We start from the raw sequence: 14,676 nt of genomic DNA, 5'->3' as shown, positions 1-14,676 counted from the left end.
TTCTGGATATTTGATCATTCTATAGTATAAGCCTGCCCTGACATGAAAGTTAACTGTAAAAGAGAAGCAATCGAACATCTCTTAAAACTTTATAAAAAAAATACATAATTACAAATCTTGAAAAAATGACTAAAATTTTTATAAATAAATTCAAAAAATCACTTTTTAAGGTTTTCCAGATTACCAATAGTTTTTGAAATTTTTCAAAAATCAAATCGAAATAACTATGCAGGATCATTAATAACAGGGAGCCGTCGTAATGTATAAATATCTTAGAATTGCGGAATCCAGGATCAGTTAATGAATCTTTATAAAAACTGTTCGACTGCATTGTTTAAAGCTTACTTAAGTTAAAAACAAAAATTTTGGGCACAAGGGGTTCACAGAGGGTGAGAGATACCTCTTCTCGGGGGTGGAAAAATTTATGCTAGACTTACAACGGGAATCGATATAGGAATGAATTCTAAGCAAAACTGTCATTAAAAATTTTGCTTTATATTATTTTATACCCAAAAAAGAAAAAAAATTTATCCATAAATCTGCATAGTTATCAAAATGGCAAATATTGTATTTCTCGACCAAACTACTTTGTTAAGTCGAAGAAAATAATTAAAAATATCTTACCGCTCAGTATTTGATTTGACAACTTCACGTTTCCATAAACCACATGTTAGTTCTCGTGCCGTTAAACCAAATAAGACAAGATTAATAGCAAGAAGTACACCAATCGGTCCAAAAAAGTATGTAAAGATTTCCATATCACCTGAAACAAGAAAAATAATAATATAAGAATATAAATTTTCATAATATTATATAAATATAATGTTAGGGCAAAAATAAAGAATGTCTTTTAAATACTACAGGCCAATAAAAATTGTGGAGGCGCAAATAAATTCATGATACATTCTAAGATTTACTATATTGTACAGTTTAACTGCGCTTCCACCGTTTATGTAATTCGTATGTAAAAACAAGTGAAATTTACAAAATTTAAAAAACCCCCGACTAATGCGATTAATTTTTTGCAAACCGATTTTTGGAAACTTATAGTTATAAAATGTTCTCAATCAAGTCGGTTCGATCGTTTAAGGGCTACGATGTCAGTGAGAAACACACAGACGCACAGATAAACACTTTAAAGTTATAACAATCCTGCTTTAATCAATATCAAAGTGATGGTCAAGGACATCAGATGAGATGAAAAGCATGCTTAGAGGGCTATCATTTTTTGGGACAAATTTTTGGAAATATTTTAATTGAAATTGAAATATTTGAGTTGACTATGTTCTTTGGAATTATTGTTTTGAATTACCTAATTATTTTACCATTTCACTTTTCGAAATGAATTGAGCCATTTTTATTTGACCATTCAATTCCATAGTAATCATATTTTATATGTTAAAATTATATGTCATACCGTTTCCAAATTGAATCGATTTTAAAGATCATCGCAAATTTTTAAGTTTTATCGGGTACAAAACTCTAAAGTCGCACATGATACATAGCTAAGAACACTCTTCGTTAAATTACCTTTCAAATGAAACAAAAAAAAATTAAAATAGTTTCATCTGGTTCATCCGTTTAGGCGTTACAATGCCACAGACAGACACACACACACATAGCGGTCAAACTTATAACACCCTTTGAGCAGAATTCGACTCTCTTCTCGAAATTCTAACGGGCAGAAATTAGAAGAAAAAGTTAATTTACATATAGTCATTAAAGGATTTTTTGACAGTCATTAAAGGATTTTTGATGTTTATATCCGAATAATCAATATAGTAGCAGAATGAACCAAAACAAATATTTCAAGACAATTTAGTTATTGAAAATTTTGAATGGAAATGACCTTCGAGAATTTTATACAACAAAAATAAATAGATCAGTTTGAAATAAAAGTGATACACTAAATGTAACGAATGTAACTTTTATAGATACATCTATCCAGCTAGCTATCCATCAATCAATAAACTTTAAATGTGTTTTTTAACAAAAAAAAAAATTTATTTTATGAAATATTTTACTTTGATCTCTTTATTATTTTATTTAATATGGATATTTATTATGAAATTCTTGATGAGTTTAGTTGACTAGTAGACGGAAAGATTTTTCTTGATGTTTGAAAAATTTGTTGTTACAAAACTTTGTTTATTTTTATGAAATGTTCACCTACAATCGTATTTACTTTAAGACGGTTCTATACACATTTTTCAACAGCGTGAAATCATTATTTGATTGGTATGAAACTTTCTAATTTTTTCAAGACTCCTCAAAAATATTCATTGGTGGAAACAAATATTTATAAAGAAAAGCGGTTTTCCAGATATGAATGGTTAAAGTTACAATTGAATTTCAAGCACTGCGACTATGTTATACCCTTTACTTTATTGATTTGAAATTTGGATATGTTATAAGTACTCATATCCTACCTGCCCTGGTTACTTTTTCGAAAATTCTGTTAATTTTCCAAATTTTCACTAGGCAGCAGTATGTTGATTTATAGAATTCAGTTCGGCTAATCACTTTTTAGTGGTCACAATTTTACGTCAAATAAAATTCTAACACAAAACTTGAAATAAAAAAAAAAATGGAATAATTTAATTTTGACAATAACCGAGGTATATTTTCTAAAAATACAACGATATAGTATTTGCCTAATATAAAACTGTCTTACGATTTAGTATAAATTTAATTTTCTGCATCAGTTAAAGATTTGTATTAGTCGATAAATTGCGCTGTATGGCTTTAAAGAATCTACACTTCCGGAATATAATGCTTTGCCAATTTAATCTCTATAAAAACCAATACAGAATACAGTAAAGACGGTTTACTACAATCGGATCTTAGTTCATAATGATCTTGCATTTACGTTACTTTTAACGATTTTAATATCCTCATAAAATTATAAATCTAATATGCCGCAATTTTTCCTTAATGACGTAAAAGGTTAAAATGACTTGTATAACTCGACACATCAATCACTTCAATAAATTAACATCATTTTTATTTAATTAGTGTCATGTTAACAATTGAAGTACAATACTTAAATTATTTAATGTTTATTATATTACAATTGTAAATGGTTCTTTATGTAGGTATATAGTTATAGTATTAAGTAATATGAAAAAGAGTGAGTCGGCATTAATAGCGGAACTATTATTTGTAAATAAAAGGCAATAATATTAAATAAAAAGACAAACAAAATAAATACTTAAATACATATTATTACCGTTTGTGTGAACCTATCTGTTCATTTCCGTTGAGGGATTTTAAATTTAATTAACGTAAGGTAATTTTAAAAATTCAACGTTTTTAAAATGATTTTTTTTCTCATTTTATTTTTTCAAACTAATGAAATTACTCAAAATCTTAAGAAAAAAATAAGATTACTACTACAGAAAGATTATAATTTTTGTTATGATAATAAAAAACAGAAAGTTCTGAGTTTAATCATATCACTTTGAACATATTATTCAAGGAAATTCCGGGGTGCCCAAAACTAAAGCTTTAGAAAAGAATAACGATACATAGGATGCAAGTCCATGAAGAAAGTAACTCCTTTTCAATGCGAAGTACCTACCGTTATCGAGAAACTCTAAAAATCACAAAGGATAATTAAAAACGCTACTTACAAACACCGAATCCAAAAAGTGTTAGGAAACTTCTTTGATAAAATTTCATCCCTAAATCATTTTATTCTTCTAATACACTAGTTTTAAGATTTATAACAGACTTTCTAGAATCCTAAGATTTGGTTTGAATGAAGAAGAATTTTATTTGAATTTCCTATTTCGCAAGATGCGAGATGTGTTTCCGCTGACAATCATTTGCTCACAGATTGATTTATTTTATACAAGATTTGGACAAATATTGGCAAAACTTGGTTTATTGGTTTTGATTGAAGCCCATGCGCAGTGCTGGATTTACACTAGGGGCTGTCGGGGCTAGTGCCCAGGGCGGCAAATTTTCTAGGGCGGCAAAATTTTGAAAGTGAGAAAACATTTTCTATACAATATATAATTAACTAATTCTTTTAAATAAAGATTTTATCTTTCAAGAAATATAATTTATGCATTATGTATCAAATTAAAATTTTGTATATTATAATATATTAAATTTAAGTGAAAACTATTAAAATAAAATTAATTTATTTCCATAAAGGTTTGAACAAATAAAATTTGATACTTTTTTTTTCTGAAATTGATAAATTAAAATAGTTTTTTAAGAAGAATTACAAAAATTTTTTTTCTCATGTTTATTGAGAACTCTGGACATAAAGCTGAAGATTTGCTAGTTGCTGTATTATCTGTTGTCGAAGTCAGTCATATGATAACGCGAATAATGTATCAGGGATTTATTCGGGCTTACAGGCAAGAATTCATGAAATTATATCTTGCAGAACATGCTTCTTGTGCTGCTCATTCTTTGAATTTAGTTGGAGTTGAATGCGCCCCAGTTGCAGTAGAATGCGCCCCAGAAGCTGCGTCATTCTTTCATACAGTACAAACTTTATACAACTTTTTTACTGCATCGACGCATCGCTGGGAAGTCTTACAGTCTCATACTGAAAAAAGAATTGCGTTAAAAACTTTATCTGCAACCAGATGGTCAGCTCGTTATGAACCGGTTCTTTTTTCTGCAATTAATTAGTTATTCTAATTCTTAAAAAATAAGATATCAAAACTATTAAAATAAAATTTCAGTCATAGGGCGGCATTTTCTTCAGTGCCCCAGGGCGGCAGAAATTTAAATCCGGCCCTGCCCATGCGAGGATTGGCAAACTAAAAGTTGGTTAATTTTTGGTTGAAACTTGGGCAAAGGCTGGCAAACGATAACTTTGATTCCTTATATTTGTTTGAAGCTTGGGTGATGGTCGGCAAACACAGACTGGGTTTATAAAACTTGCCTAAAGTATAGAATAGACATGAAAATGTGTTTGGCCAAGACCAGAACAATTAATCAAAATAAAATGATTAATTGCGCAGTGTTGTGACAACTTCACTGTCGTCAAGCTTAGAATTTCCTGCAAGGGCCCGGGATGCAAATAGCTCTAAAATATAAACGATATAACATACCAATAAGAATAAATCAATATGGAAAAAATTGTTATAATTTTTTTTACATATTTTAACATTTTTATTAAGAACAGAACAACAAAAAATTGCAATTAATTAAAATGCATAGAACACGTAATAACAATTTCCTAGAATAATATATTACTTAAGATTTTTTTAGTAAATAAATTAAATTTATTTAAATTAAATATGCAACATGTTGTTTAAACAATGTAAAAACAGAGATGTAATTATTACTAATGCAACAACAGCATGGAGGAGTAAAGTAAGTATTCATTCGCCATAGTGTGGTTATCGATACGATCAAATTTTTTATTCGCTATATGTTACCGGTAATGTATATAAAATAGGCATTTTATGGAATTGCTAGTTATTTTATATAATACCGTGTTGTTCCATGTAAAGTGGAAAACAGTTTTCATAGAATTATAAGATACTTTGCTAAGATAGTTGGCTATGATATGCAATCAAGAGACCATGTAGAGTGGGGTTAGAAATGAAAGAAAGGGTTGGGGTTAGAAAATAAACTTTATTTTAGGTGGCAAAATTTATTTCAAACTCAATTTAAATGGTATAAGAGTAGAAAACGTCTGGATTTTTGATAATTCTTTTTCTATTGAAATTAGGAAGTATTTCTGGTAACTGAAAACGATTGCGTTCATTGAGTTTACCAGGGTGCATTTGAAAGCATTGAAAAAAAAATCATTTCCCATGTCCTTTTAAAAAACAAAAAATATAATTGACAGGCAGTATTGCAGTTCTATAGCCACTCCAGATATTATTCTAATAATTAAAACAAAAGATTTTCAATCATCTTAGTGTAGCTGTAATTTTAATTCGATTTATTTTTATTTTTAAAGTTAGCTAATGTAACACCTCTCAGTGCAAGATGTACCTACTTAATTCCTATTTAAGTTCAATCAAGAAAGAATTATTCGAAATTCAGCTTGAGGAATATTGCATTAGAAAAAAAAATTATATCAGTTTTTCACGAAACTATATCAGTTTTTAACATTTTAAAGAATAACAAATTTTATTCTTCAAAAAAAAAAAATTTTTTTTCTCGCTTGTGTTTCGTTTGTGTTTCTTGAAAATGAATGTGGAAATTACAGTTGGGTCCTTGTTACTTTTACATAGCCTAATGAAATAATTTTGACAGCCAGCTGTTTTTATTTTTGCATATAGAAGTCCTTTTAAAAAAAAAACTAGATTAAACTAACTTCTTTAAAAAAAACTAGATTATTGTAATAAATAAATTAAAGCATTTTTTATTTCTACTTAAAAAACTTTCTCGCGTTTGCGAATTTTTATATTGTAGTTGAAATTAAAAAAAAAAACTCTCGAAAACGTTTTTATAACATATGCATATTAAGTTTTACTCACACATTCATTAACGACTAAGATTTCTGATAATTTCGTATAATTCATTCATAGATGGCGAGACTAAAGTTCACAATATACCTTAAAATGAACTCTCGAAAAAGTTTCCAACTCGTACCAAAAACAAATAATATTTTAAAGAATGCCTAAACGTCTTAGCCATTTTATTGAATACCTAGCGCTTTAACAATTCTACAGGATGCGTTCTTATAAAACTGCCGGTAACATATACATACATCAGTGAAGTGGTTTTAATAAGAAGAAGATTATGTTCAGAAACACTAGAACAACATTGTAGAATAATATAATTTATACCGGATGCATGATATTAAAACAAACAAAAAAATAGAAATAAAATGCTATAAAATGTTTCGCGTATTAATTAAAAATTAAATGGATAAAATTAAATTTATGGAGTAGGGATGTTGAAGAATGTATAGCTTAAAATTAATTAAACGTTGCCAATTAGCGAATGATTCGCGATTGGATAAATTAATTAGAAATGTAAACAAAAATCAAGGGTATATTAGAAAAGGTGCTCTGAATTGTTTGACATTTACTATTTTAAATTTTTACAGAATTCTTTAATTTATGGTACAAAATGATGATCATAGATCCGTTTAATCTATAATCATCATTTTGAACCATATATTAAAGATTTCTGTAAAAAAAATGCCAGATTAAATTTAATTATTTTATTTTTTTAATATATCTTTATGAATTATAGCTCATGTGTTATTCTGATGTATGATCTATATTACTGTATAGTATCAAACAAACAAACATCCTTACTTTCACATTTATAATATATAAGGATTTTACAGTAAACACGCGTTATGTATATCTTACTTACACATGTCGGTTTAATTCAATTGAATCCAGTATAAAACATAAATATTAAAAACATATATAACAAATAAATAAATAATTAATGTGTATTATTATCATTATTATTATTATTATTATTATATTTTAATAAAAAAAATAAACAAATTATATTATAACTTTTCCTTATTATTAATATTATTTATTAATTCTTTCAATATAAAAAGATATTACATACATTATTTACTACTCTTTGTAATATTAAGTAATTATATTTTATTCATGTGTGTACTTAGACCGTGAGTTCATAATGAAGCAAAATCTCTATGATTCCTTTTTAACCCCGAATTTAAAAAGGGGGTGTTATAAGTTTGACCGCTATATGTGTGTGTCTGTGTGTTTGTCTGTCTGAGGGATTTAGCGCCTAAACGGATGAACCGATTTTATTTTGGTTTCATTTGAAAGGTAATTTAACGGAGAGTATTCTTAGCTATGTTTCAAAAGCAAGCTTAGAGTTCCGTTCTCGAAAAAACTAAAAAATTGGCGTTGATTTTCCACCATTAACACCATTGTTAATTAAGAATAAAATTAAATTTATAAATACTCCACACAAAGAACCAAAGACAAAAAGAATGAAATTTCACCTTATAATGAGTTTACGGTCTATCTGTAATGTATAGTCAGATGAAGAAGCAATGGATGTATGCAATTGTATATAAAATAATATTAATTTTTTTACAGAAAAATTAAATTAATATTTTATTCATTCAGATTTTGATTGATGAAGGTTATTTTACAAAAACTTCATTAAAATTATATTTCTTATTGAATAAATATTTATATGGGTACTGTAGAGCATTTGTTGTATCACAAAGTCGCTAGCAAGCTCAAGTTGTACACCCTAAGGATAATTTAAATTAATTACAAGATATTCACCCAACCTTTTTTTTACACCGCACATATTACGCTTCTTGAATATGCTATAAAAATAGTGTACAAAACATTTCCGCTTGAACGACCTTGACAGGGAAGTTTTAAGTTTTAAGGATGTTTCAGTTTTTAGAAGAAAACAGATTGGAAAAATTCTCTATCTCGATTAAAAAGATCAAACTTGATTTTTTATTTGATTATTATCATTACTGCATTTTTACTAGCTCGCTTTCTTGCCAGTTTATCTGGTTGTTTGTCCGTTGGGCATAAATTTTTTATTTGAAAATTAAATCAAATTTTGTAGTTGAAATTTAATGGAGAGCTGAAATTTGCAATATATGTAAAGATTGGGTGAAAATTGAATATTAATAAGATAAAAAAAATCATTAAAATAAGGTAGATTTGAAAAAGGATATATTGATCATATTTTTGCCTATATTAGCGATGCCTTGGATATCCGTATCATTATTTAAATAGGGTTTATAGCAAATAAAAGAAGTTGAAAACCCACCGGAATCTCATACAAGTTTCGGCCGTGCAAAAAAGGTAAACGATTTCGCTTAGCAAATAATTAAGCGGCCACGTACTTAAAACTTTGGACGTATTTGTTTCCTTTTTTGACTCTGAAATGAGCTTCTATACGCAATTCAATGAAATTTGAATTGGGAATTCAATAATCGAGCACTTAAATTGATAATTCAATATTCGGATATTTTGACCCGACCGGCCTACTTCTTCGTTTTTTCGACCGTTGGCCCAACGGGGAACTTCCACGTGGCCAGAAAAATATTGAAATAATTTTAAAAACGAGGATACTATACTTCATTCAGTATTCATCTTATAATATCAGTCTTCCTTACAGATATACAGCACTCCACGCTTTTTAACATTAAATTTAAATTTAAAATTATATAATAATTTTGTCTATGTCCGTTTTAAAATTGGTAAAGTATTTTTATTTAAATTTTTATATATTTAGTGAAATAAAATTTAATTAACATAGTAGACAGAAGAAAAAGCCTTGTTAAACTCAGGTGATTTGAATGTCGAAATTCGAAATGCTATTTCATTAATCAGTTTTAATAACTTTGTTTTTATTAAAAATTATTTTATTTGTAAGACCTTGCCAATAGATGTATCCTTTACGAAATTTCAATTAATTTAATCTAAAATGGAAGGTTTTTCAGTAGTTATTATGAAACTTGATACGAATTGAAATTAAATTTTTTCATTTATATAACTCTTAAAATAAGAATAAAATTAAACAAATAATATTTTATTTTATTTTTGGTAAAACCACATAGCTTCTGGTCAACAACTTATTAAATTTACAAGGTATTTTTGTGGTCTTAAATTTTTCAAATATTACCTAAGTAAAAATATAAAAAGAAGAAACTAATACTCCGCTGATCGTTTCTTCCCCATATAATAACTTTAGCGAGTGTGAAGTCCCTCTTGACTGTCACAACACGACAACTCAGATTTAAAGTGACACTCTAATTGACATATTTCATTGCATTTGACAAAATTAAATATTAAATTTGGGAAAAAAATGGTAAAGAATATTTGGAAAATTAAATAAATAGAACTCTAATTATAACAAGTGACTTTGACTTTGATTATAAGATTTAAAAACTTCTTCAGATCAGTCCGCTCTACCCCACTGTAATATTAAAGTAATAAATTGATTTCTTGAAACAATACTTTGGGAAACCTTAGCAATTCATATATTTTGCAATCATGGTTTGAAAATATTTCAAGCGGGAAATTCAATTTCATAGTGTTTGGCCCATCTATTTTCGATGCCTCAAATCATATCTTTAAACTTATATTAATTGAGTATATTTCATAGATTTGCAATGTATAGAAAAATACTCCTTTTCTCTAGATCTTTGCAGCATTATGTTTGGATTTCCCAAATTGTTTCTCAAACGAAAATTGTGGATAAGAATTAGTCAAGCCTTATCATAGCCGACCTTAACAACAATATATAATTTAAAGTGATCCCAATCCCTATCCCTATATACCATAAATGTGAAAGTAATCATATTTGTTTGTTTGTTTGTTCTAAAACTAGCAAATGGTTTTTAATGAAACTGTACAGCAATATAGCTGATATATCAGAGTAACACATGAACTACAATTTATAAAGATAAATTAAAAAAAATAAATTTAATTTGACATTTACCATTTTTTTAATTTTTACAGAAATCTAAAAGGAGGAGATCTATGATTATCATTTTGAACCATAAATAAAAAAATTCTGTAAACATTTAAATTAGTAAATGTGAAACAAATCATGGCTAGCTATTCTGATATACTCAATAAATTATGACTATTTTACATTTAACAAAATTGAAAACTGTGTATATCAAGAGAGGGTGGAAGCTATAAAGCGGTGGTTTTTTATTTTTAAGCCTAGTGAAGCGGGCAGTAATCAAGCTAGTATATTATAAATGTGAAAGTAAGGATGTTTGTTTGTTTGTTACGCTTTCACGCAAAAACTAGCGAATGGTTTTTAATGAAACTGTACAGCAATATAACTGATATATCAGAATAACACATGAGCTAAAAATTATGAAGATATAGATACTAAAAAAAAAAAAATTAAATTTAATCTGACATTTACCGTTTTTTAAATTCTTTACAGAAATCTTTAATTTATAGTTCAAAATGATGATTATAGATGGAGAAGATCTATGATTATCATTTTGAACCACAAATTAAAAAATTTTGTAAAAATTTAAAATAGTAAATGTCAAACAAATCATGGCCAACTATTCTGATATACTCAAGGAATTATGACTATTTAATGTTTAACAAAATTGAAAACTGGGTATATCAAGAGAGGCTGGAGGCTATAAAGCGGTGGTTTTTTACTTTTAAGCCCACTGAAGCGGGCGGTTATCAATCTAGTATTAAATAAATGTTCATATAATTTCATATAAAACAGTAGCCAGCCAGTCTCTCAGATGTATAAATGCAGATAATTTATTGAGTAAAGTAAGTATTTTTATTTAAACTTGAGTGAAATGTTGGAATGCGGAATAATTCAATATTCTAAACACATATCAGCAAACCAGTACAGTACAATATCAGAAATGAAATGTTTGTATATTATTTTATATGGATGGAATGGAATTAAGTAGCAAAATTGTTTATAATAATATTATTTATTTTTGTGATATTTGCTATTTTAAATATAAACATTATTATACAGGGTACAGCAGGGAAGTGTGCGATTTGGAATAAGTTCTCATTCTTTTTTAAATAAACATTAATTAAGGATGTACGAGTGCTAGGGATATTTTGGAAAAAAGCTTGATTTATAAAAAAAAAAATGAAATTGGACTAAATGTAAATCATCAATTCTGAAAATTTTAGGGGAATTATCCGATTATTTAAATAAATAAATGACTTTAAAAGTGCATATTGGTCTTATGGGAAAGCGGTAGATGGATGATATGTTTTCATAGATTTCTCCAATACTTGTCGGTGGAAATAAAAAAAAAACTATTTAAATTAAAAGTTAAAACGTTAATAATCTGTTGTGCCCGACTAATTAAGGATGTATGAGCACGGTAGTGGGGACACAAATTTAAAAAATATATATTTTGACGGAGAATTATGTTAACTTGACAATATAAGACGAAAAGTAAGAATACAATTTTTCGATAACTGGAGTAATTTTCAAAATTGAAAATTTTGTTTAATTATTTAAAATTCAATATTTCGAAAATTTAGGCAGATATCGAAAAATTGTATTCTTACTTTTCGTCTACATTCATAAAGTTCAACAAGTAACAAAAGTCATCTTCAAAGTTGAAAATAAGGTACTCTTGTTTACAACAGCAAAAAGTCACCCTTTCTCCCGACAAAAATTACTTCCAAGTTGCCTTGACGTACATTTTATCTCTTTCTGAAGTTATATATATACTCGCGGTTTATACATAACTAGCCGAGAACTACCCGCTTTGCTGGGCAATATTCCCACTTTCACCCCTCTCCCCACATCCTTTTGCGCAGGGGTTACATTTTTGTAATGTACATGTCATGCTCTTTTATTTGAAACCCCACTTGGGTATATTTGAAAATATTCGATTATTCATCCCCACTTTCTCGCTCTACTTTTCCACCTCCCCAAGGATAAAAATAGATGAAGACAATGAAGCTGGTTGTATATCTTGTCAATATTTGAGTTTAATCGATGCATTAATCACTCTATCTATTAGAAAAAACCCCCATCAAAATCCGTTGCGTAGTTTTAATGATAGTACAGACAGCGGGAAGCGATTTTGTTTTATACTATATTTTGTTTTATATATTGATAGTACTGCCATTCTGATCCAGACTATGACACTAGAGCAACAATATAAATCAATATACGATCGACTATTTTGTGTGCGAAATCCAACAATGATTATGGTTGTTCTTAAAAATAATAACTTATTTCCGGTCAACGTATTTTTGACGAAAATGTTTGTTGACATATTTTTTTTTTAATAATTGAAGTAATTTAAAATACCGAGAAATTTTTTACAAAAATTAAATGCTTATATGTTTTTTTTTTTTTAAATATTAAATACACGCACATGTATTTTTTTAAAAATCCCATGCAATAAATTTGCGTGATGACATAACATAATATATACGTACAACTCGTAGTACTTTTATTATTTTGGATCGTCAGAATTTTAAATTGTTTTTATGGTTATGGATAGAATAATAAATATAAGAGTAATCGTTTAAATTAATTTTTCTACAAACCGTTATATACTTTCCATTAATAACTCATAGAGCAGGCGCGACGCGAGACAGAGTTGAGTGTGTATTACTGATTCTTGCCCGAATGTTGCCAAATTTTGTATATTCCTTCCCTCTCATAGAAACAGTTAAATATCAATTTTTGGAACTAAATAAAGCCACTTCTAGGTAATTTTACGTCAAAAAACCTCCCAGCGATTTTCTCCTAAATTTCGCCGTTTTTCAGTTATTAACAGTTTAATGTTTGGAAAAATTCCAGAAAGGTCAGGTCATTATTGAGAAAATCATTAATATCGTCAAGCAGTCACTATGGCAGCAATATTCAAACTTTACCATGAAACATAAAGATACATTGAAAATTTCGATTTCAAAAATCGGATCCGTTACAATAACTTCCTATACTGGGAAGTTAACAACTAGAAACTTCCAAATTGCCTATAAAAATCCGCTAATTTATTATAACACGTTGTGGATAATTTTAGAAAAAGTGAGTATTTTCAACCGTTTTAAAATTAAAATAATAATTAGACAACACAAGAGTGATACCCACCCGCTTCGCTGGGTTTAAAAGTAAAGGTTGATAAAGTGCTACCGCTTATTCCCGTTCTATAACACTCGAACTATTAGTAAGGATTGTTTTACACAGGTAAAATACATGTATGGTTTTCTATTTTTTTAAATGTATAATAGTCGTAATTATTCATTGAATATATCAGAAAAGATGGCCGTGAAATATTTTATATTGACTATTTTTACAGAAATCTGTAATTTATGGTAATGTCAAATGACTACTTTTACAGAAATCTGTAATTTATGGTAATGTCAAACAAATTAATTAAAAATTTTTTTTAAAAATTAATATATCTTTATAAATGATATCTCATGTGTTATTCTGAGTATGAGCTATATAGCTGTACAATTTCATTAAGAACCATTCGCTACTTTTAGCGTGAAAGCGTAACAAACAAACAAACAAACAAACGTGCTTACTTTCGCATGTATAATATATAGGGATATAGTGGATCTTTAATAATAAATAAGGAAATAATTTAAATATTATTATAAAATTAATATTTATATTTAAAAGCTGAAGTAAAAAAACGAAACATACATATTATTATGAATTTATGCCAAAATTTTACACTAAACATTAAGCCCATTATAGCATAACGTACATATCAATCATCCGGATTTTTCTTTTTTAAAGTATTATTTTAAAACATTAAAAATATTTTATAATAATAAATATAAAATGAATAGCTCTCCAAAATAAAAATGGATTTTTGAATTATGTTACAAAGGGTTGGACAAAACTGCCATCGAAAACATTGAGGTAATCTGGTTTATGATTCGAAATTGCTGTTTTTAATTTCAGGTAATAACAATAATTTACGATACAATCGATTCCTTTACAATGACCCTCTTTTTTTCTTAACATTGATTACTTTAGAAAAAACTTTTCTTTCAGTACGCTTATTTATTTTATCTAAGACGACCTTAACTTGAGTTGCATCACTTTTATGGTTTCTAATTGCCTAATGTAATTAATTTTTAAAATTATATATCTTAGTCCCATCAAGTTAGGTGAAATTTGATATGATTAATTGGAGTTTTGGGTACAGCAAAGGCCAATTTTTAACTTTTTACCTGTAGAATAAAAATCTTCATTTGCGAAAAAAAAGGTATCAATTTTTCAGGAAAT

The 14,676-nt window shown here is 27.8% G+C and overlaps 1 protein-coding gene across 2 annotated transcripts in view; it reads right to left on the bottom strand.

Moving 5' to 3' along the window:
- The window catches only part of LOC123296983 (probable G-protein coupled receptor Mth-like 1), a 136,088-nt gene that overhangs the window by 16,838 nt on the left and 104,574 nt on the right, over positions 1-14,676 (bottom strand). For both annotated transcript variants that reach the window (XM_044878721.1, XM_044878722.1), the window contains exon 4: positions 625-763. In XM_044878721.1, the coding sequence (XP_044734656.1) occupies positions 625-763 (139 nt within the window). The remainder of the gene's footprint in view (positions 1-624; positions 764-14,676) is intronic.

Source organism: Chrysoperla carnea, chromosome 3 (genome assembly GCF_905475395.1).
Source record: "Chrysoperla carnea chromosome 3, inChrCarn1.1, whole genome shotgun sequence".
NCBI lineage: Eukaryota > Metazoa > Arthropoda > Insecta > Neuroptera > Chrysopidae > Chrysoperla > Chrysoperla carnea.
Note: the sequence above shows the minus strand (reverse complement) of the source record. Positions and strands in the feature narration are given on the sequence as shown.